The sequence below is a fragment of the Podarcis muralis genome, chromosome 7 (genome assembly GCF_964188315.1).
Source record: "Podarcis muralis chromosome 7, rPodMur119.hap1.1, whole genome shotgun sequence".
Classification (NCBI taxonomy): domain Eukaryota; kingdom Metazoa; phylum Chordata; class Lepidosauria; order Squamata; family Lacertidae; genus Podarcis; species Podarcis muralis.
Window position 1 is genome coordinate 11,979,273 of NC_135661.1, and position 24,547 is coordinate 12,003,819.

The window sequence follows — 24,547 nt, forward strand, 5'->3', positions numbered from 1 at the left end:
GACTTTGCTGAATTTTTGAAGCTTTTCCAAAACTTCTTTTGCAGCCATTTGGTAAGTTAAACTTTTGAAACTTTTTTGGGGGTTTTTGGTTTTTGGGTTGGGGTGTTTGGAATTCAAGGACTTGGTGTTGGGGAAAGGTTTGCAAGAATCTGGGAGCTTGTGTGGTTTTTTTCTGCATTTTTATGATTTTTTGTGACCATTGGGCCACTCTGCTGTTTTTTAAAAAAAAAATTCCGGGTTTGAATTTCTGTGTGCTGGGTGGCTGGGGGAACAGTTGAGGAGGGGTTTGCAAGAATCTGGGAGCTTGTGTGTTTTTTTCTGCATTTTTATGATTTTCTGTGACCATTGGGCCATGTTGTTGTTTTTTTAAAAAAATTCTGGGTTTTGAATTTCTGTGTGGTGGCTGGCTGGGGGAACAGTTGAGATTTTTGAAGACTTTGGTGATTTTTTAAAGCTTTTCCAAAACTTCTTTTGCAGCCATTTGAGGATTTTGAAGACTTTGGTGATTTGCAGCCATTTCGTAAGTTAAACTTTTAAAACTTTTTTGGGGGGTTTTGGATTTTGGGTTGGGTGTTTGGAATTCAAGGACTTGGTTCTGGGTTTGAATTGCTGATTTTTTCCCCCCCCCTGAGTTTATGAAGGTAGGAGCTGTGCTGCCATGGGACCCAAGAAGACTGCTGCTGTAGAGGCCGGCGAGAGGAAGAAGGAGAAGGTGACGCTGGAAATGAAGAAGGAGATCATCCGGAAGCACGACGGTGGAATGCGTGTGACAGACCTCGCCAGGGAGTACGGCAGGAACCCATCGACCATCGGCACCATCCTGAAGATGAGGGAGAAGATCCTTGCGACTGATGCAGCCAAGGGAGTCACCAGGATCGTGAAGAACCGCCCAGCTGTTCTGGAGGAGGTCGAGAAGTTGCTTCTCATCTGGTTAGAAGAGAAGCAGCGTGCAGGGGACACAGTGACTGAGGCCGTCATTTGTGAGAAGGCCAAGGCCTTGCACGCAGACCTCGTCCAGGAACAGCCAGGAACCTCAGGCGAGCCAGAAGTCTTCAAGGCAAGCAGAGGTTGGTTTGACCGGTTCAAGGCAAGATCTGGAATCCACAGCGTGGTCAGGCATGGAGAGGCTGCCAGTTCTGATGTTCCTGCGGCTGAAGACTTTGCAGCGGAGTTCCTGGAGGCTGTGAAGACGGAGGGCTACGTTCCACAGCAGGTCTTCAACTGCGACGAGACCGGGCTGTTTTGGAAGAGGATGCCCAAAAGGACTTTCATCACAGAGGAGGAGGCCAAGTTGCCTGGCCACAAGCCCATGAAGGACTGTCTGACCCTGCTCTTCTGTGCCAACGCAAGCGGCGACCTGAAGATCAAGCCCCTGCTGGTGTACCACTCGGAGAACCCACGGGCCTTCAAGAGACACAAGGTCGACAAGGAGCGGCTGAGTGTCATGTGGCGATCCAACAGTAAGGCTTGGGTCACACGTGTGCTGTTTGTGGACTGGGTCAATCTTGCTTTTGGCCCTGCTGTCAAACAGTACCTGCTGGACAACGACCTGCCACTGAAGGCTTTGCTTCTGATGGACAATGCTCCTGCTCATCCTAAAGGCCTTGAGGAGGACTTGCTGGAGGAGTTCAGCTTCATCAGCATCATGTTCCTGCCGCCTAACACCATGCCACTGCTCCAGCCGATGGATCAGCAGGTCATCGCCAATTTCAAAAAACTCTACACCAAGGAGCTTTTCAGGCAATGCTTCGAGGTGACTGATTGCACCACCATCACCCTGCAGGAATTCTGGAAGGACCACTTCAACATCGTCACCTGCTTGAAGATGATCACCACAGCCTGGAACGGGATCAGCCAGAGAAATTTGAATTGCGCTTGGCGCAGCCTGTGGCCGGACTGTGTGGCACCAAGTGACTCTGATGCACCAGAGTCAACAGTGGTGCAGGACATTGTTGCCTTGGGGAGGACCATGGGCCTGGAGGTCACAGAGGAGGACATCAGCGAGCTGGTGGAGTAGCACGACCACGAGCTGACCACCCAGGAGCTGGTCGAACTGCAGGCAGAGGCTGCGCAGGAGCAGGCCTCGCTGGAAGAGGAGGAAGCAACTGAGGAACGGCTGTCCTCCAAAGAACTGAGGGACATTTGCCAGAAGTGGAAGGATGTGCAGGCTTTTACACAGCGGCACCACCCTGACAAGCACGTGGCACATGACCTTGGGAACACTTTTGATACGAGGGTCATGTCGCCTTTCAGGGAGGTGCTGAAAAGGCGGATGAAGCAGCAGACCATGGACAGGTTCTTCAGCAAGAAGCAAAGAGTGGAAGAGGAACCTTCTTCGAGTGGTCCCCCATAGTCTTAGAAAATGTATGTACAGTACACTTGGTTGATTTTTTAATGTTTTTCTGTCATGTTTAGAAACTTAATTTATTATTCCTTCAATTTTTGAAATGCTCTTTACAGTATGTGTGACTTTAAAGAGCAGTTAATAAACTCTTGTACCAAATTTGGCTTTCTTTGGACTTTTTTTGATCATAGGAACGCATTAATTCAATTTCAATGCATTCCTATGGGATTTCGTGCTTCGGAAGACGAAAAATTCGCTAGATGAAAAAACTCGAATTAATTTCGTCTTGCGAGGCACCACTGTATATTATTGCAGTCTTGTCACACATCATTAAACCACCTTTAAAACAAACAAACCCTGTTTGTCTATAATATTGTGAAAACCAATAAAAAAAGTTGGGGGGGGGGATAAAACAAACAAACCCTATATCCATTGGCAATTTTACAGACCCCCATACATTAGAGAACTTGCTTCATTTTGTCCAATTTCTAGCATAAAGGTAAAGGGACCCCTGACCATTAGGTCCAGTCATGGCCGACTCTGGGGTTGCGACGCTCATCTCGCTCTATAGGCCGAGGGAGCCAGCGTACAGCTTCCGGGTCATGTGGCCAGCATGACTAAGCCGCTTCTGGCAAACCAGAGCAGCGCATGGAAACACCGTTTACCTTCCCGCCAGAGTGGTACCTATTTATCTACTTGTACTTTGACGTGCTTTCAAGCTGCTAGGTTGCCAGGAGCAGGGACCGAGTAACGGGAGCTCACCCTGTCATGGGGATTCGAACCGCCGACTTTCTGATCAGCAAGCCCTAGGCTCTGTGGTTTAACCCACAGCACCACCCGTGTCCAAAATTTCTAGCGTATCTCCTCCCTATTTGACTTGCAAAACTGTTCCTTGTGTACTTTTATGGATGAGAACCAAATTGGATAATGTGCAAAAAACCCCACAACCCTATGAATTTTCTGCAATTCTTAGGCATGCAATAGAGGGTCCAAATACAGTGGTACCTCGGTTTACAAACTTAATCCATTCCAGAAGTCCGTTCTTAAACCGAAACCATTCTTAAACTGAGGTGCACTTTCCCTAATGAGGCCTCCCGCTGCCAGTGCCCTTCCACCGTTCGGCATCCGTTCTTAGACCGAGGTAAGTTCGCAAACCGGGACACTAATTCTCGTTTTGCGAAGTTTGTAAACCAAATTGTTCTTAAACAGACCAGTTCTTACACCGAGGTACCACTGTATGTACAGGAGCCTCGCAATATCAAGGGCAAAGTTGTCGTTTCAGCATGTAATACTGTTTCTCCCCACCTAGCCCTGGCAAGAGATAAACAAATCATTGATCCCCTGGAGAGCACAGTTTTAATCATGCTCCAAATCTCAGCTCCAAGTGCAGAGTGGGCACTGAAAGGAATAGCTGTGTTGGTAAGTTTCTTGGGCTGCACAGTGTCCCACTTGTTCTTTTTTAACCTAATTACATTTGAATGAGGAGGAGAGAGAAATGCCCTCTGCCATCCCCTTGAATGGTTTTAAATGCTGAAGAAGCAATTTAGTGTTATTGCAACTCCTCGGAGTGCTCAGCTCCCAGCCATCAAGCCTCTGGATCCTTCCGGAGGCTAACGAAAGTGGCAGATTTGGGGTGTCACGAAGGACATTGGAGGGAGAAAGATGGGAGCCACCAGGGGAAGCCTCTTCACAACGGCTGGGAGGGGAACATCTGAAGAGACAAAACAAGGCAGTTGCAGGATACGTTGCGGGGAAATGGTATCCTGCAAAGTGAGAGAAAGGAGAATGTGACAGGAACCTCACTGGGGTTGCATGCTTTGCTTGTACAGGACTAAGCTAATGCATTTCTAGGCTGTCTCAACAAAAAGTGAGTGTCCTGATGGAGGGAAGTAATACTAGTCCCACTCTATTCTGCCTTGGTCGCATCCCACTTGCATCCTGGGAATCACAGTTTAAGATGGATATTGACAAGCTGGAACAGATGCAGAAGTGGGCAACCAAGATGACAAAGGGTTTGGAACCTAAGCCGCATGAGGAGTGATGGAGGAAGTTGGGTATGTTTAGCCTGGAGAAGAGAAGATCGAGAAGTGATAGGATAGCTATCTTCAAATATCTGAAGGGCTGCCATGTGGAAGGAAGAGCAGGCTTGTTTTCTGCCGCTCCAGAGGGTAGGAACCAACCAAACCAATAGATTCAAATGTCAAGAAAGAAGATTCCAGCAGAACATTAGGAAGAACTTTACAATGGGAAGAGCTGTTTGATAGGGGAACGGACTCCGTCGGAAGATGGTGGAGCCCCCTTCATTGGAGGTTTCCCAGCAGAGGTCTGATGTCCATCTATCATGGGTTTGTTAGCTCTGATTCCAGCAGTGCGTGGGGCTGGACTAGATGGCACACGGGGTCACTTCCAACTGTACAATTCCATGCTTCTGTGAATAGTGCAATAAAGTTACTGTTTCTCACCCACTCAATTGAGTGGGTCAGATCTTTTAAAGTTTAAATCTTAACATAGCTAGCCTGTCTTTTTCCTTCCTTCTCTTTTCTTCTATTCCTCTCTTATATAAATTTCCTCTAGGAGTCAAAATCATCTGCCTATTTGAATAGGAATCAAAGGTGAATTTTGTTCTACAGACACTACAGTATTAATACAGCAAGCAGGCCTGCTCTTGATATTTATTATGAAATATTCCAAACTGCCACAGGCTAGCTTCAACATCTTGATCAAATAACGTGGTGGGGCTGACGATTCGTTTGGCACAATTATCCCGCAATCTGTATTCTCTCCCTCCCCCCTCCCCCCAAGGGCACTGGAGAAAGCCTCATGTTGACACGGTCATAGGCTTGCCTTGTTTGGTTTGATTTCCATCTCTAAAATGCTTAGAACTGCAATGAGTGGAAGTGTCAGCAAAGTAAATGGCTTGCTCTTACACAGATTGGAAAAGAGAGTTTTAAGCAAATGCCTTTGACCCAGACCTTCACCCAGGGAAAGCGCCAATGGCTGCAAGGAGGCCCTCCAGACTGGGTTTGATTGTGGGTGCCTTGGTTTTAACACAATCATAGTGCACTAGTGGTGTTGTTGTTGTTGTTGTTGTTATGCTTTAGCTTTATTCTGAGATGCTTCCCCAGTGTTACCACATACATAAAAAGGTAAAGGTACCCCTGCCCATACGGGCCAGTCTTGAAAGACTCTAGGGTTGTGCGCCCATCTCACTTAAGAGGCCGGGGGCCAGCGCTGTCCGGAGACACTTCCGGGTCACGTGGCCAGCGTGACGAAGCTGCTCTGGTGAGCTAGAGCCACACACGGAAACGCCGTTTACCTTCCCACCAGTAAGCGGTCCCTATTTATCTACTTGCACCCGGAGGTGTTTTCGAACTGCTAGGTTGGCAGGCGCTGGGACCGAGCAACGGGAGCGCACCCCGCCGCGGGGATTCGAACCGCCGACCTTTCGATCGGCAAGCCCTAGGCGCTGAGGCTTTTACCCACAGCGCCACCTGCGTCCCTTTTTACCACATACATAGAATCAAATAATTGTAGAGTTGGAAGGGACCCGGAGGGTGATCTAGTCTAAGGTTACCAGACATCCTCGTTTCCCGGGGACAGTCCCCGGATTTACAAATCAGTCCCCTGACAAAATCCTATCATTCCTATTGAAGTTGAAAAGTGTCCCCGGATTCACCGGAAAAAATCTGGTAACCTTAATCTAGTCCAACCCCCTGCAATGCAGGAATCACAGCTAAAGAGTCCGAGACAGATGGCCACCCGACCTCAGAAAGTTATTCCGAATGTTTAGTTGGAATCTCATGTTTTGTTACTTGAAGCCATTGGTTCAGTATCTCCCTTCTGGGGCCGCAGAAGACAAGCCTGTGCCACTTTCCATGTGACAGCCCTTAGATATCTGAAGGTGGCTGTCATCTCCTGTCTTTTCTTCTCCAAGCTAAACATACTGGGTGTCATGAGCCAGGAGTTGGCTTCACCTCTTGAGCAGCAGCCTGAAGGAGCAGAAGTGACTCCATCTGCTGCTGATCAGCCTTCTTGCTCCATGATGAGAACCAGCTGGTTCCGGCTTTCTTAAGCAAGGTTTCCAGTCAGTTGCTGGAAACAACACCCGTTGTTCCTGGCCAGCCCTTGCTGCTGCTTGCTTCTCAGAACCTTGGACCCTCAGCTTTCTTGACCCCCAGATTGTCTGACTACATGAACTGAGATACTCCTGACCTTTGGACTGGACTGAACCTTGCAGACAGACTTTGCCTCACTCGGCTCCCTCAACCGTTCCTCATAAGGCTTGGTTTCTAGACCCCTGATCCTCTTGGTCGCCTTGCTCTGCACACCTTCCAGCCTGTCAATATACTTCTTAAACTGTGGTGCCCAGAACTGGACACAGGACTCCAGGTGGGTTCTAACCAAGGTGGAATAGAGTGGGACTATGACTTCCCTTGACCTGGACACTCTACTTCCATTGGTGTAATTTAGAATTGTATTAGCACTTTTGCTGCTGCATTGCACTGTTCACTCGTGTTAAGCTTGTGGTCTACTAACACCCCTAGCTCCTTTTCACACATTCTGCTGTTGAGCCAGCTGCCCCCCATCCTATATTTGTGCACCTGTTTATTCCTGCTTGATGCAGGAGCCCTGAACCCCCAGAATCATACAGCTGTGCCAGCTAGGGCTGATGGGACGTGTCATCCAACAGCACATGGAGGGCACCAGGTTGGGGAAAGCTTCCATCTGGGCTTAGCCTAAATGGTTTATCCTGGTCTGGCAAAATACCAGAGTCCCACCCTGAAAGGATCCCTTGGTTTTATCCAACCTATTCATGCCTCCTCCACATTGACGACAGTTCCTCAGGCAGTTCTTTCAACATTCAGAACCTTAAAGGCGCTTTACAAAGGGATTAGCGTCTCCCAGGCAAGAATCATGCACCCCACAAGAGAGAACTTGAGAATCCTAAGCACTAAGAAAGCACTAAGCTTTCTTTGGAGGCATTCAGATTAGAGGGTGCGGTTGGGTTCCCACCGGCTTAGTATTGTGACTTGGGTAGGGTTCAGATTTCTACTGTCAACAGATTTCTACTGTAACAAGGCTCTTTCAAAGCCTGCCACTGAATGAAGGGCTGCAAGTTCAGACTAGTAACCGAGGACAAGAGGGTAAAGGGTAAAGGGTGACATGAGAACGGACCACCCTTGGTGCTCAGCCTGGATAAGGTCAAAGGCCCACCTAGTCCAGCACCCTGCCTGTGGCAGCAGCAAGGCAGATACAGCTGGGTAGCCTGCAAATGAGGCCTGAGGGATACTGCTCTTTGTTCCCCAGCGACTGGTATTCAGAGACAGAGTGCCTCTGAACATGGAGGTTTTCACACTCCATGAATTTGCTCAAAAATACATCTAAATGAGTCGCAGGGTGGGATCCCTTTCAATCACATTTGTGGCACATTTTTTTCTCCGGGGAATTCTGGGCACTGTAGTTCTCCCCTCACAGAGTCACAGTTCCCAGCAACCCTTAAGCAAACTGCAATGACCAGAATTCTTTGCACTGAATGTACACAGCCGACGCCTGCCATCCTTCTGGAGAGTTCATGGCAACAGTAAAGGTAAAGGGTAAAGACCATTAGGTCCAGTCGCGGCCGACTCTGGGGTTGTGGCACTCATCTCGCTTTATTGGCCGAGGGAGCTGGCCTACAGCTTCTGGGTCATGTGGCCAGCATGACTAAGCTGCTTATGGCGAACCAGAGCAGTTCACGGAAACAGCGTTTACCTTCCCGCCGCAACGGTACCTATTTATCTACTTGCACTTTGACGTGCTTTCGAACTGCTAGGTTGGCAGGAGCAGGGACTGAGCAACAGGAGCTCACCCCATTGCGGGGATTCGAACCGCCGACCTTCTGATCGGCAAGTCCTAGGCTCTGTGGTTTAACCCACAGTGCCACCCGCGTCCCATGGCAACAGTAGTTATGGCCAAAGGACCGACTCTGCCACAAGGCAAAGTGAGGCGATTGCCTCGGGTGGCAGACATGGACAACGGCCCCTTGGCTGCTCCTTCTAAGCTCTGGGGCCATTCCTCCCTCTATCAAAGGACAGAGTTATTTACGGTACAAGGGCTGTCAGTGCTGTGGAAAATGCTGTCTGATTCCCAGTACTGAATTAAGACTCAACTGTCAATCCACTTGGCTTCTGTGCAAGGAATAATGAGGGGCGTCGCCTTGTACTGTGCCTCAGGCAGCAAAATGTCTTGGGCCGGCCTTGCATGGCCAATGCAAACACACACACACACACAAACACAAAGCTTTCTCTCTTTCACTGTGATTCCTGCTTTGCAGGGCGTTGGACTAGATGACCAATGGGGTCCCTCCCAACTCTACCATTCTGTGATTCACTGACCCTTGCAGGCATGCCGTCACATGCACACATCCCACCTAAAATGTATAAGGTCTTTATGTTTTTTGAAGGGTGGGGCTTCATAGTCCAGCTTCAGATAGTTATGTAAAAGTTTTCATCCTCCAGCCTTGCATTGGCTGAAAACGTAGCCAATGACTGAGGAGCATGTGGGTGTTGCAAATCCCCCAGTTTCCTGGATCTCGTGCATAAAAACCCAGCGCCTGGAATGGTGAAAGGCAACAGCTGAGAGAAACCAAACTCCGAAGAGTCCCAATGGCTTCCACTACGTTCCTGACTCTGCCTTCTGGCAAGAAGATGCCGCAGCTGGGCCTGGGCACCTGGCTGGTAAGCAAAAAGGATGCTTTGCTCTTCTAAATTTTTGTTCCTCTCTCACTGTCAGGAAACTGGGTGGGAAGCTGAGATCCAGACCTCCTCAAAACTTTCTCCCAATTTAGGGATGGCTATGGGATTCACTTGTGAGAAATGCGCTTTTCCTCAATCAGTGGCAGTTTCTTTTATTTATTTATAAAGTTCATTTACATACCACTATCCAGAAAAGGCATCGGAGCCATTTACAACAATTGAATGTTAAACCACACAATCAAAACCACATTTTAAAAAGTTTAAATCGGAAATCGGCGAACTGTTTTGGAAATATGGATTCTTAATTGCCTGGCGGGAAAGTAAAGTTTTCAGCAGGCACTTAAAAGTTGGCACAGAAGGCACCTGCTGAATCTCTTGTGGCAGAGAGTTCCACAACGCCAGGCCAATGAGACCAAAGGCTCAGCTCCTTGCTGTTGTCAAGTGCACCTCCCCAACTTGAGGAATGGCCAGTGATGTTCCTGCATATGATCTCAGTGATTGAGCTGGGATTTGAGGGTTCAGGAGGTTCCTGAGGTACTCTGGACTGAAGTTGTTAGGGGCTTTGTGGATTAATATAAGGAGCCTGAACTTGGCTTGGCAGTAGATGGGGAGCCAGTGCAAATGCTTTGGGGGGGATTAGGAATGGAAAGAGGGCTCTTGTGCTGGGAGAATAGGATGCTGGACTAGGTGGGGCATTGGTCTGTTCCAGCAGCCACCATCTTCTTACTTATTATTATTTTATTTACTGTATTTATATCCCCCCCCCCTTTTTCTCTGCGGAGCTCAAGGTGGCAGAGTATGGTTCCCCCTCTCCTCATTTAACCCCCATGGCATCCCTGCAAGGTAGGTTAGGCTGAGAAGCAGTCACTGCCCCCCAAGGTCACCCAGTGAGCTTCATGACTGAGTGGGGATTCGAGCCCAGGTCTCTCGCAGGTTCTAGTCCAACACTCTAACCACGACACCACACTGACTCTCAAGTTCTTACCTGTAGCTGTGATCTTTTGTGGGTAGTGAAGGGATGAACGAGCTGCCAGGGGAACTGTTTTCTGTTAATAATTTTAATATTTCTTGTAAACTACTTGGAAGCTTTACTATAATCAAGTGGTATATGATTTTTTTAAAACGATTTTTATAATCTTGCAGACTAGAAGTTAGCCATCCCTGTTCTGAACTTTGGAGGGAGGAGAGAGACTTCTGAGTTTAGCAAATAAGTTGACTAAGAGAAAGTCAGGATGGTTTATTGTAGGAAGACAGAGCTTTTACTCCTTGCTAAACTCTACTACAAGATTCAGTAGAGGCTACTAGCTTAGATAGCTTTGGGGGGGGCGGAAACACCTTTCCCCAAATTCATGAAGGATCGGTGGAGCTTCAATGTTCAGGGACAGTCTACCTTTGAATACTTGCTGGGAGGAAAGGAGAAAGGAGGTTTGCTGCCTTCATGCATATTTATAGGGCAGGGTGGGTGGCACGGGAGATGAGTTTATGGAACCAAGGGGCCAGTGGCCCAAAAAAGTTTGGGAACCAATGATCTGAAGTTTAATCCCATCCACCCCCAGGCTCCAAAGTGGGGGTCAGTGGCAGCTGGGAATCCTATCTCTAATGCCCAAAGCATGATTTTGCTAGTGAGCACAGCTTAGCAGTTCCCATGCTATTGACGCTCATTTTGAGCTTTTGATAACAAAGAACTTTCTTAGTGGTCCTTTAACCTAAAGAACAAAATGCTTTGTGGCAGTGCAGTGGGGACCATTGCAAAGCAAAACGAATCCGCTTTGGGAGGAGGCTTACGAGCACACCCGTTTTCAACTTTGGGGTGTAGGAGCCCCCATTCCTCAATCGGATGCCCTCTGCCTCTTTGGGGGACTAAAACGCCCCTCCATTGCTAGCCATCCTGGCCCTTCCAGATGGGTCTGTTAGAAGATGGGGCTGCAATTGTAACCACCGTTCTAATTATCCATATCCTTTCCCCCAGGCTGGGACTCAAAGTGACTTGCCCAAATTAAAATGACACAGATAAAAGACAAAAAGCTTAAAAGTTATAGAAGACGACCGTTGAAAACTAACCAAGCTCTAAAACAAATGATTAAAATGCAAAATAAAATAAAATAAAATCCTTCCAGTAGCACCTTAGAGACCAACTTTCGTGCATGCACACGAAAGCTCATACCAATAACAAACTTAGTTGGTCTCTAAGGTGCTACTGGAAGGATTTGTTTGTTTGTTTGTTTGTTTGTTTCAACTACGGCAGACCAACACGGCTAACTACCTGTTATTAAAATGCAGATGTTAAAAACAGTACAGCACATCTGGGCCATAGCTGTCAACTTTCAGATTTGAAAATAAGTGATCAGCAGCCTCTCCTGTCCCGGGGACAGTCTACGGGATATCTAACAATCCGGGATAGCAGCAGGAAGCAGCGGGAAACGGCGCTAGAATAAGGGAATTTCCCACAAAAAAAGGAAGGTTGACAGCAGTGGCATAGCGTGGGTTGTCAGCACCCGGGGCAAGGCAAGTAATTTGCGCCCCCTAACCCGTGGGGGCAGAGAGCTGCGAGTGCGAGCGCACCCACCCCAGATGTTGCGCCCGGTGCGGCCGGCCCCCCCTGCACCCCCCACACTACGCCACTGGTTGACAGCTATGATCTGGGTGGGGGGTGCCCAGTTGGAAAAACTGCTCTGGAGGGGGAACAGGCCCCTCCCAGGCCTGCTGCATTCAGGGCAAGTTGGCAACTTTCGCCAGTCCCCTCTTGCCCCGCAGCAGCAGCTCAGAAGAGCCAGACCTTTGCAGGTGGGAGGAGTCCGTTGGCTGGACGGAGAGAGGAAATAAGAAACATTTCGCTCTGGAAATCTTATCCCATCCTGGGCAGCCAGAATGCGCCTTGGGGCAAGGCAGGGGAAGGCGAGGAGAGGAACCAGCGGCTGGCCACCTTCCTTGTCCGACAGAAAGGCCCCTACTTCGCCCCAGGCGACCAAGCCCCGGCTGAGCTTAGGAACATCCACCCTCCCTCTCTCCCGTCCTTTGGGGGAAGGAACAGCCAAGCACAGCACTGCAGAGCAGGCACATCAACTGGCCGTGACCCCAGCAAATATTACCGTGATTCATATAATTGTAAAGTTGGAAAGAATCCCAAGGGCCAGCTCAGTCAAGCCGCTCAGAATGCAGTTAGATAGCACTTATATTGTGACCAAGGCTGTTCCACGACTCCAACAATCCTGTGGGGTAGGCCAATACTATTGTCCCCATAACTTTTCTTTAGGCTTTAAATCCTCCAGCAGGCATGTCCAAAGTCGGTTTCGGGGGCCTGATCCGGCCCGCCAGTCGGTTTAATCTGGCCCCTGTGGCAGTTTATTTCCTGGGGTAAAATCCTACAAAAATCTCAACAACTTCAATCCTAAAAAAAAAAAGGTAAACAACTCTGGTTGGCCCTCATGGCTCTTCACTTCATCAAATCTGGCCCTCTTTGAAAAAGGTTTGGACACCACTGCGGGAACAAAAGGCAGGTTCTCTCCCAGGCTTTTCAGAAGGGGGGGCAGGCATCCCACCTCCAATACCGAAGATAGAACATGCCCACCATGGCTGGTAGACACTGGTCCTCTTATTTGCCATGAAATTGCTCACTGAAGTTGATTTGGCCCAACCTAAGGTGCTTTGTGGGGACGCGGGTGGCGCTGTGGGTAAAACCTCAGTGCCTAGGACTTGCCGATCGTCAGGTCGGCGGTACGAATCCCCGCGGCGGGGTGCGCTCCCGTCGTTCGGTCCCAGAGCCTGCCAACCTAGCAGTTCGAAAGCACCTCCGGGTGCAAGTAGATAAATAGGGACCGCTTACCAGCGGGAAGGTAAACGGCATTCCGTGTGCTGCGCTGGCTCGCCAGATGCAGCTTTGTCACGCTGGCCACGTGACCCGGAAGTGTCTGCGGACAGCGCTGGCTCCCGGCCTATAGAGTGAGATGAGTGCACAACCCTAGAGTCTGGCAAGACTGGCCCGTACGGGCAGGGGTACCTTTACCTTTACCTTAAGGTGCTTTGTGGCACAAGGCGGGCATCTCTTTCAGGCCCAGGCTGCTAGTTTTTATAGTGGAGGGTGTCTGATATACAGTGGTACCTCGGGTTAAGAACTTAATTCGTTCCAGAGGTCTGTTATTAACCTGAAACTGTTCTTAACCTGAAGCACCACTTTAGCTCATGGGGCCTCCCGCTGCCGTCGTGCGATTTCTTTTCTCACCCTGAAGCAAAGTTCTTAACCCGAGGTACTATTTCTGGGTTAGCGGAGTCTGTAACCTGAAGCATCTGTAACCCGAGGTACCACTGTACACCATAAAAATAATTCCAGGGCAGGCTGCATCATTAAACTATATAAAGTCAGCAAGAACAAGCTTATGAAATCTATAGGACACAACATAAAATAAAGACCACCATTCCTCCCTTGGTCATCCTGTGATAAATAGGCCATTCTTAATTCAAGAAGAAACTCTGGCGGAAGAGGGATGTTTTAGTCTGGGTTCTTCAGTAAATGGGCTCCTTGCCCCCCCCCCCCAGCTCAGCATAATTCACGCCAGCCACTCCTCTCCCCTCCTTGCCAGAATACCAATTTCCTATGTTTACACAAACACAAAATTTCTTCCAGTCGGCGTAAACCTGGCTCCGGGCAGGACTTCTTTCAGGACAAAAAAACAAACCCACTTACGTTCTGACTTTGAGAACAGCATAACGCAACGCAGACGTCTTGCCTGCTTGGCAAATTGAGGCCAGGCTTGCTGGAACATCCGAAAAAGAGAGAAAAGAGGGTCTTCTTAACAAAGACATCAAAGAATGGCAGCAGCTTTGGGGCAGTTTTTGGTGGGCAGGCTTAGGGTAACAGGGACTGGGCGTGATGTGAGGTGAACTACCGTTTGTGGGCTACAATCGACTCTACGCCATCAGTTCCATAATGAAGATAGGCAACATAGAAATGAACTTAAATGAAATAAATATGTAAAAGGATTATGGGGGGGGGGGAGGGACCATTTTCAGGCAGAGGGTCAGATTACCTGAATGGAATAGGGATGGACAGGGTCACACAAACACACATAAACAATGGGTAGAGTTAGTGAATGGTTTCTTGGGTTTGGGTGATACTCAGAGAACAGTTGTTTATTCAATGCTTTTAACTTTAAGCTACTGCAAAGTTACAGAGCTGGTAAATTCTAATCTGTTTAAGCACGTTATTTAAAAAAAAATGCAAGAGAAGAATGAATTGTACAAAATTTACAATGGAGAGGAAAAAGCCAGATGTACAGAGTTTGCAAACAGGTGTTCCAAAAGGCAATAATCAATATCTAAAAGGTAAAGGTAAAGGTACCCCTGCCCGTATGGGCCAGTCTTGCCAGACTCTAGGGTTGTGCGCTCATCTCACTCTATAGGCCGGGAGCCAGCGCTGTCCGCAGACACTTCCGGGTCACGTGGCCAGCGTGACAAGCTGCATCTGGCGAGCCAGAGCAGCACACGGAACGCCGTTTACCTTCCCGCTGTAAAGCGGTCCCTATTTATCTACTTGCACCCAAGGGTGCTTTCGAACTGCTAGGTTGGCAGGTGCTGGGACCGAACGATGGAAGCGCACCCCGCCGCGGGGATTCGAACTGCCGACCATACGATCGGCAAGCCCTAGGCGCTGAGGTTTTACCCACAGCGCCACCTGCGTCCCAATCAATATCTATTTCAATATCTATTTCAATATCTATTTCGCAGTAAATCTATACACATTTGTGGCATTAATTTGTTTTTTAGAAGTATGTTCTAAAGTGGTTTCTTATGTACATTAAGGATACATATTTAGAATCCGATTGTGGTTATATTGGCGGGTCTTTTTCTTATGTTTGTACATCTAATTAAATAGTAGCAATATATTATAGGGTGTTTTTTTAAAAAACCTTTTACAAATATTTTTACCCATGATGCTCAAACTATCAGTGAGTCTCTTGTGCTCTTTCTGCATAATCAAGTGAATGTTCTTAATGCCGGGTGGAAGGTGGCAAAGGGCCTCTTGCAAAATCATATTTTACATTCTAGTCAATGAGTATTAACACAATAGGCGTGGGAAATGCAAAACAGGTGTGTGTTTAGGTATGTCTAGCCTGGAGAAGAAAAGACTGAGAGGTGCTATGATAAAAGGTAAAGGTAAAGGTACCCCTGCCCGTACGGGCCAGTCGTGACCGACTCTGGGGTTGCATGCTCATCTCACTCTAGAGGCCAGGAGCCAGCGCTGTCCGGAGACACTTCCGGGTCACGTGGCCAGTGTGACGAAGCTGCTCTGGCGAGCCAGCACCAGCGCAGCACACGGAAACACCGTTACCTTCCCGCTATAAAGCGGTACCTATTTATCTACTTGCACTTAGGGGTGCTTTCAAACTGCTAGGTGGGCAGGAGCTGGGACCGAACGGCGGGAGCTCACCCCGCTGCGGGGATTTGAACCGCCGACTATACGATTGGCAAGTCCTAGGCACTGAGGTTTTACCCACAGCACCACCCGTGTCCCATTAGGTGCTATGATGGTCATCTCCAAATATCTAAAAGGCTGGCAGAGGGAAGATGGAGCAAACTTGGTTTCTGCTGCTCCAGAGGGGAGGACCCAAACCAATGGCTTCAAATTACAAGAATGGAGATTCTGACTAAACTTTAGGAAGGTGGTGGACTTCCATTGGAGGTTTTTAAATAGAGACTGGATGGCCCTCCGTCAGGGATTTTAAAGCTGTGTATTCCTTCATTGCAATGGGTTGGACTAGATGTCCATTGGGTTCCCTTCTAACGCTACAATTCTGTGATTTAAATACACATGTTGGAGTTGAGTATCATTTAAATTGGTGGGACTGACTTCTGAGCAACATGCATAGGATCAGGTTGTCCAAATTTTCCAAAGTGCTAGTTCTTACAGAAAGGCAGATAAGTCCTTTCTTTTTAAACCCTGTGAAAATTCTAATCTACAGGGCTCTTGAACTCATTTTACAAACACTGGAGATTCCCAAACGGTCCATTTGGACTTTTGAAGAACTTATTAGGGGCAGCAAAACCTTTTTCTTTGCAGCCACGGGGGCTGCCTTAATGTTATGCATTTTGCAGAAAATTGTGTATTTGTTCTTGTCCTCCCACACAAAGGGCTTCCACTGGCTCCGTTCCACAATTCAGAATTAAGATGCCATTCGCTTGACTGACACAGGTTTCGAGTTGTATTTCCTGAGGCCAAGCCCAAAATTAAGCCCAGATGGAAGGCTTGGAAGCTTCAGTTCCCTCCACCACCGTCCCCTGCTGCATAAACACTTTAATCTAGCTGAGATGCAGAGAGGGGGAAACTTCTTCATGCAGCAGAGAGTTAAATTATGGCACTGGCTCCCACAGGAAGCCGTGATGGCCACCATCTTGGATGGCTTTGAAAGAGGATTGGACAAAGTCATGATGGAAAGGGCTACCACTGGGAGAACAGGATGCTGGACTAGATGGGCCCAATCCAGCAGGCTCTTCTGATGTTCTTATATGTGTGCAGCAGGTGAAGCCAGCTGCAGTCATACAAGGCTGGATTCTGCAAACTGGGAAACCTTGTTATGCTTCCAGTGGCTTCCCCATGAGAGGACTCCAACTGCCCGCCCACTGCAGAATAGGAAACGGTTGGTTGCGCCATCTCAACAGAAAGGGAGCCGTATCTGTCAGAGTGCCCATTAAGTGGGACACAATCCTTAGCCAGGCTTCCTCAAACTTGGCCCTCCAGATGTTCTTGGCCTACAACTCCCATGATCCCTAGCTAGCAGGACCAGTGGTCAGGGATGATGGGAATTGTGGTCTCAAAACATCTAGAGGGCCGAGGTTGAGGAAGCCTGATAAGCAAATGCACTATGTGATTCCTTGAAGTATCCCAGAGGTACAAACACTTATGACACATGGTGTGGCTTCTGGTAAGAATAGGACAAGATTCTCTCTCCTCTCTCTCTCTCTCTCTCTCATTGCTTATTTCACATCATCATCATCTTCTTTTGTTCATCTGATAAATATAAATTTATCAAGCATTTTCAGGGCAGCTCACAAAATTTTAAAAGGATGACATTAAGATTGTTAAATCAAATTAATCAACCCATTCAGTTGCAGTCTCCCTCGCAGGGTTGTGGGGTGGGTCAAGTCTAATGCACAGCACTTTGTAAATGATGTACAGTCCTTGCATGCAACTTGCTTGCATTTGACTTGCACAATTGCGGCTTCACAAACTTGGCAGGTCAGAGAGATTAAAATCTCTTTCCACTGTGGGCTTTCCTGCCTCAGTGAGAGCTTTTCATCTCTCAGGCTTGCTTACTTGCCCGGGAAGCAAGGCGAAGAGCTTAAAACCTTGCCGCTTTGTGCCGGGGTGGGTGGGACAAGGCCTGTTTGGTGCACTGGCTGCACAAAAGTAGGGTTGGTCACGCAGGGGGTGGTTCTGGGGTTGTTCTAGCTACACTCAATTTCAGCTTTACGCACCATCTCAGAACCTAACCCCTGCGCAAGTCATGAGTTGACTGTTTCTCTCTAGGGTGGAGAACCCTAGTCAGGGCTGGGAAGGAGGAGGTATCTACCATGGCTAGTTTTTGCAAGCTGCTTCCTCAGCTGTACCTCCGGGGTGAAGGCCCCTTTCTTGCTCAAACCATTTGGCTTAAATCTGCACCCCAAATTCCTGGTGCAGGTTCCCCGTTATTTCAATTTCCACCCAGACTAATGTTTGGACAAAAGTTGAAACGCAGATGATGGCCAGCCTCCCAGCCTGGTTGTTTACAGGAGGCCGCCTCTGCCGTGTCACGCAAGGCCCTGGCCACGTTGCCAGCCCTGAGCCTGCCTCGAACGGGCAGCATCTGTGTCTCCAACACAGAGCCAGCCTGCCCAACCTCTCGCTCAATGCTTCCTTGTTCTGCAAAGCTGGCAGCCGTCTCCGTTGGGCGTTATCATGCCAAGATCACAGCCACAGGCAGAGGCATGTGACGACTGTTCTGCCAGCTTAATCCCATCCACGCCTTGCAAGCTAAGTGGAGCGTGGAGCCAGCTGTGAAGCTTCTTGAGAGAAAGCCACCTGAGGGCACATCTGCACAAGCGACTTACACCGGCCTAACCCTTCCTCTCCCCCGGGGAGCAGGGAGTTCTGAGAGGGAGGCATGGAAGGAATGTCCTCTACCTCTGCGAGAGAATCTTTGGCAGAAGCCAGCTCTCTTAGATCACATCCAGATGACCTGTTTCTTGAGCTTTCGTCCTCATTTGTTTGCACAAAGTCTTTGAGGAGGATATAGAATCATCAAATTGTAGAGTTGGGAGGGAGCCAAAGGGCCATCTTGTCTCAATTATGTTCATTGCTTATTGAACAACAATTGCTTTGGGCAGAGGTCATGCAACAGGCATCATCAACACAGTGCCCGTGGACACCAGTGTGCCAAGCAGCATGTTGCATGCGTCTTAGTATATATCTCCTCAAAAATTCAGAATGCACAAGAGGTCATTTACTCTTCCTCCTCAGATCCTGTTTGCACGGCCTCAGCCAATCTGACAACATGCCCCCTTAGCTATGCCTTCCTTTCACTGGTTGCCAGGATTGGCACTGGGTGTCCACCTTCCCACAAGTGTGGCAGCTGATGTAGGTTCCTTCCAAATCATTGAGGAAGAAGGCTGCGCTGGGGAGAGCATGGCCACACAAAGATGTGGTCCTCCTGTCTCTCTTTTCTGCTCTTTTACATGTGGCAGCCATTTTGTGCTGTGCCACACCTCCAGGGCAGCCATTTTGTGACTGACGCCTACAGCGCTTTCTCCATACTGTACTTTTGGTGGGGTCCCCCATTACAATGTCACATCAAGTAACCACTATTGTACACTTGTCACTTGAAACCATTGGTTCAAGTCCCACCTTCCAGAGCCAGGAGAAAACAAGTTTCTTCCATGTAACAGCCCTTTATATATTTGAAGATGGCTATCATGCCTCTTCTTTCTGGAGTTCTCAAAAGCTTTCATACACTATTTTGTGTTGTTATGGTTGGCCTAATTAAGCCTATTGGCCTAATAATGGCTTGGGGTTGTATTATTTTTATTTTTATTTTATTTATTGCATTTATATACCACTGTTTCCTCCAAGTTGCTCAAGGTGATCTACCTGGTTCTCCCCTTCTTCACAGCAGCCCTGTGAAGTAAGTTAGACTGTGAGGCAGTGACTGGCCTCCAAGGATACCCAGGGAGCTTTGTGGCGGAGTGGGGATTCGAACCCTGGCCACCCAGGGCCTAGTCTGATGCTCTAACCACTACACCACATTGGCTTTCATTTGAACTCTTGCCTCTTTCTTTCTTGTGAGGCAGGACAACTGAGCCTGGCTGATAAGACCAGAAAAGGTGCAAAGGAAGGGAGCCTGGCTATGGCGGGGGTTGTGTTTCTTCAGAGCAACCTTGCCAGAGAGCTGGGGTTGCCTGAGGGACTCGGCCACGAGGCAAATAAAGCCTTTCTTCTCTGTTCAAATAGGCAGAGCTCAAATTCTCATCCAGCCCTTGTTGGCGTGAAATGGAAAAGGGCCAGTTCAAGATAATGGATTGTGCTATCAAGTTATTGCTTAACAAGGAAAATAAATAGTACCCAGCCCTTGTGTACACCCCTCTCAATGGGCAGACAGGTGTTTTGGTGTCCAGTTAATTCATCCAGGTCTGACTCTTGCTTCTTCTGGTTCTTTCCCCCCCACAGACCATGGGTGGTTCCCCTAAATCTGGCCACAAAAAGGCTGTTTACCTGCAGTGTCCCATCCCCCCAGTTTAGATGTGCATTTACGCTGCTCAGGGTGTCGGATCATGCCCACAGAGCACCTGTGTACTTAAGTCATTTACAGGATTCTTTAGCTGAGATCTGTGCATTGCAAGGGGTTGAATTGGAGAACCCTGCAAGTGTGGTTCTAGGCCAACAAGTGACTGCTTTGTGTCTCCCTTTATACAACTCACCCAGGGAAAGGCTTAAGTTTGTTTCATAATTTCCTGGAAGATCAACCAGATTATTTCAGAATTAATGGTTGCTGGCCAGTGCGCACGTGTTTGTAACCTGGCACAGGGCTTCCCAAGCTGTGGTCCAGGCAGCACCAGCTGCCCATGAGCTTCATTCAGGTGGTCATAGGGACTCTGTGGATTTGTGATTGGAGACAGCAGGTAGCCCATCCATCACGCTAAATATTCATGTTGATTTTTAATTCTTGAAGTCTCCTTGTCTCAGACCACTTGAAACTTGGTGGACCATTCAGTGCTTTTTCTGTCTTTTTTCAGCAACTGTGCTGTGCTGTGCTAGATTAGTCATAGCATCATGGAATCCTAAAATTGGGTGGGACACCCAGGGACCATCTAGTCCAATCCCCTGCGATGCAGAAACCACAACTAAGGAATCTGACAGGTGGCCATCCAGCCACTGTGTGAAATCCTCCAGTGAAAGAGAGTCTGAGATGCCAAATGATTTCCAATCAATTTTTTTCCTGCTTTTATTTATTATATATTGCACTTAAACCCTGACTTCCTCTCTCACTTCCAGGCACTGCTTTCCATGTGTGTTTGTGAAAGGTGGGTCTTGAGGGCATGATACCTGCATTTCCAAGGGTCAAACGAAGTCTTCTCTTCCTGTCAGTCTCCTCCAGGTATCGTCCAGGGGGCCATTGAAGTGGCGATAAAAAACGGCTACCGGCATATCGACTGCGCCTACTTCTACGACAACGAGGGGGCCATCGGGGAAGCTTTCGAGAAAGTCTTGAAGGAAGGGCTAGTGAAGAGAGAGGACCTTTTTGTTGTCAGTAAGGTGAGCTGCTGCTGCTGCTGTCAAGACACTATGAAGCTATGAATGCAAGTCCCTGGGGGAGGCTGGGTCTGAAATAAGCTTTGAAAGCAAAATCCAAAAGTCTGAAGTTTCTAGTTCAGAGCTTCAAGTTCAAATTTCAGAGAGTGGATTTCCAAATTTGCATCTTGGTTAATAATAATAATAATAATAATAATAATAATAATAATAATATTTATACCCTACCCATCTGGCTGGGTTTCCCCAGCCACTCTGGGCGGCTACCAACAAAATATTAAAATACAATAGTCCGTCAAACATTAAAAGCTTCCCTAAACAGGGCTGCCTTCAGATGGTTCTGTTTCCCATCATTATTTTTTTTAAAAGATATTTATTAAAAGTTTAACAATTACAAAAAAAAGGAAAAAAAGACAATAAGAAGTTACAATACATCAAAAAATAAAAAGCAAAATAAAAAACAATACAGCACAACAATAAAGAGAAAGAACAAAAACATTTAAGAACAAAAACATTTAAAAACACATCCAGTATTTCCATATCTTTGTCTTTCATTTACTTGTTTCATCAACCTCTTCGCACCTCCCTTCTTTGTATTCTAATTCAAATTAGCTATTTCAGCAAATCCTTTCCATCTTTCTCAATTTTTGTTCTATAATTTACCTTAACCCAATCTGACCTTAAATTTTACACTTTAACCCATTAACAATCCATTTTTATTTAATTCTTTATAACCTTTCTGCTAAAACCATGTAACTTCATTCCAGCATCCTTCTAACATTCATTAATTTTGCTATATTTTTGTAAATATACTTTAATTTTTTTCCAATCTTCTTCCACCGACTCTTCTCCCTGGTCTCGGATTCTGCCAGTCATTTCCGCCAGTTCCATGTAGTCCATCACCTTCATCTGCCATTCTTCCAGGGTGGGTAGATCTTGTGTCTTCCAGTGCTTTGCGATAAGTATTCTTGCTGCTGTTGTAGCATACATAAAAAAAGTTCTATCCTTCTTTGGCACCAATTGGCCGACCATTCCCAGGAGAAAGGCCTCTGGTTTCTTCAGAAAGGTATATTTAAATACCTTTTTCATTTCATTATAGATCATCTCCCAGAATGCCTTAATCTTTGGGCATGTCCACCAAAGGTGAAAGAATGTACCTTCAGTTTCATTACATTTCCAACATTTATTATCGGGCAAATGGTAAATTTTTGCAAGCTTGACTGGTGTTATGTACCACCTATAAATCATTTTCATTAAATTCTCTTTTAAGGCATTACATGCCGTAAACTTGATACCAGTGGTCCATAACTGTTCCCAGTCTGCCATCATAATATTATGTCCAACATCTTGTGCCCATTTAATCATAGCAGATTTCACCATTTCATCTTGAGTATTCCATTTCAACAGCAAGTTATACATTCTTGACAAATTCTTAACTTTAGAATCTAACAATTCTGTTTCCTATTTTGATTTTTCCACCTGAAAGCCTAATTTTTTGTCCAAGTTATATGCCTCCATTATTTGATAGTAATGGAGCCAATCTCACACTCTATTTTTTAATTTTATCTATCTCCCTCTTGCTCCAGAATTTCCCAATACTTCGGCCATTTGGCCTCCATATTGAGTTTTTTCTGAGCCTTTGCTTCCATTGGTGACAGCCATCTCCGGGTTTTATTTTCTAACAAATCTTTGTATCTTATCCAGACATTAAGCAGTGCTTTCCTGACAATATGGTTTTTAAACGCTTTATGTGCTTTAACCTTATCATACCACAAATATGCATGCCAACCAAATATTTTATTAAAACCTTCCAAATCCAACACGTCGGTATTTTCAAGAAGCATCCATTCTTTCAGCCAACAAAAAGCAGCTGATTCATAATAAAGTTTAAGGTCTGGCAGGGCAAATCCACCTCTTTCTTTAGTATCAGTTAATATCTTAAATTTTATACAAGGCTTTTTGCCCTGCCAGACAAATCTAGAGATATCTCTCTGCCACTTCTTGAAACAGTCCATTTTGTCCAAAATTTGCAATGTTTGGAACAAAAACAGCATTCTTGGCAATACATTCATTTTTATCACAGCGATTCGGCCTAGCAACGATAACTTCAAATTTGACCATATTTCTAAATCCTTTTTCACTTCAGTCCAACATTTTTCATAGTTATCCTTAAATAAATTCACATTCTTAGCAGTCATGTTAACCCCTAAATATTTCACTTTCTTAACCAGTGTCAATCCTGTCTCCTTCTGAAACTTATCTCTCTCAATCTCAGTTAGATTCTTCTCTAGAATCTTAGTTTTCATCTTATTCAACTTAAAACCTGCTACCTGGCCAAATTCTTGAATCAATTCTAATACTCTTTTGGTGCTAGATTCTGGCTCCTGTAAAGTCAATACCAGATCGTCTGCAAATGCTTTCAATTTGTACTGTTTGGCTCCCACTTGTATACCTTTTACCACTCAACAGGGCAACCAAATCTCCAGAGTTGGACCTAAGGTCCAAAAGATGTTTTGGGATATCTTTAAATATTTCCACTCTTGACTGATGTATTACCAAAGTCTTCTCGTAATGCCAGCCCAAAATTTTATCTCTCTCTTCTTTAGATCAGAGGGTAATCAAACAGTCTCTTATTCTGTTCTTCTCCTTCTTCCCTCCTCTTCCAAGTCTAAAGGCCCTCACGATTTTGAACTCCTCTTTTCCCAAATCCAAGTCCCAACAGTCTGCAAATTCCTGCGTAAGAAACTCTGACAAAGAACCCTTTCCAGTTTAGGTACAGCTCTAATTCTCAAATTTATCTGTTTTTCCTTGAGTTCAATCATAGAAAGCGCCAACTTATGGTCCTCCACTTGCTTCTCTAGGTCTGGAACTCTCTCTGTTTCCAATTGAGTTACCTTCGCTTCCACAGCAACAACCTTCTCCTTGACTTCCTCTGCGATCTGTCGAGTTGAGTTAGACTCCTGAATAAATTTCTCAATAGCTTCTGTATTTGAGTTAACTTTTTGTCCCAAACTGTTTATACTTTGTGTATTCTGATTTATGCTTTGTGTATTTTGATCTAATTTTTTATTCATTTGTTCCAATGAGTCATTTATCTTACTCAGTGCAAGTGCCAAAACTTCTTCTGAAATCATTCCTTTTGGTTTAGAGTGCGTTAATACAGCCACAATTGGGACGCGGGTGGCACTGTGGGTAAAAGCCTCAGCGCCTAGGGCTTGCCGATCGAAAGGTTGGCGGTTTGAATCCCCGCGGCGGGGTGCGCTCCCGCTGCTCGGTCCCAGCGCCTGCCAACCTAGCAGTTCGAAAGCACCCCTGGGTGCAAGTAGATAAATAGGGACCGCTTACAAGCGGGAAGGTAAACGGCGTTTCCGTGTGCAGCTCTGGCTCGTCAGAGCAGCGATGTCACGCTGGCCACGTGACCCGGAAGTGTCTGCAGACAGCGCTGGCCCCCGGCCTCTTGAGTGAGATGGGCGCACAACCCTAGAGTCTGTCAAGACTGGCCCGTACGGGCAGGGGTACCTTTACCTTTACCTAATACAGCCACAGATGAAGCAGGGGGGCCAGATGTAGAAGCTCTTCACTGCCAGGACTTCCCAGACCTTCTTGTTTTGTCTTGGATTGGCGGGTCTATTTTTTCTTTTCCATCTGCCATAACACTTAAACCCTTCAAGGTCACTTCCGCAGTCCCAGAGTCTT

General features: G+C 46.9%; 1 protein-coding gene across 2 annotated transcripts in view; it reads left to right on the plus strand.

Annotated features, from left to right (window-relative positions):
* The first annotated feature begins 8,885 nt into the window (after positions 1–8,885).
* LOC114602681 (aldo-keto reductase 1B-like) overlaps positions 8,886–24,547 on the plus strand; it is a 36,869-nt gene continuing 21,207 nt past the window's right edge. The window contains exons 1-2 of one of the 2 annotated variants that reach the window (XM_028741192.2): positions 8,886–9,060; positions 20,690–20,857. In XM_028741192.2, the coding sequence (XP_028597025.1) occupies positions 8,989–9,060; positions 20,690–20,857 (240 nt within the window). In that variant the 5' untranslated portion in view covers positions 8,886–8,988. Of the gene's footprint in view, positions 9,061–18,814; positions 18,987–20,689; positions 20,858–24,547 lie in introns of those variants that run through there. The other variant, XM_028741191.2, reaches the window with a different exon arrangement.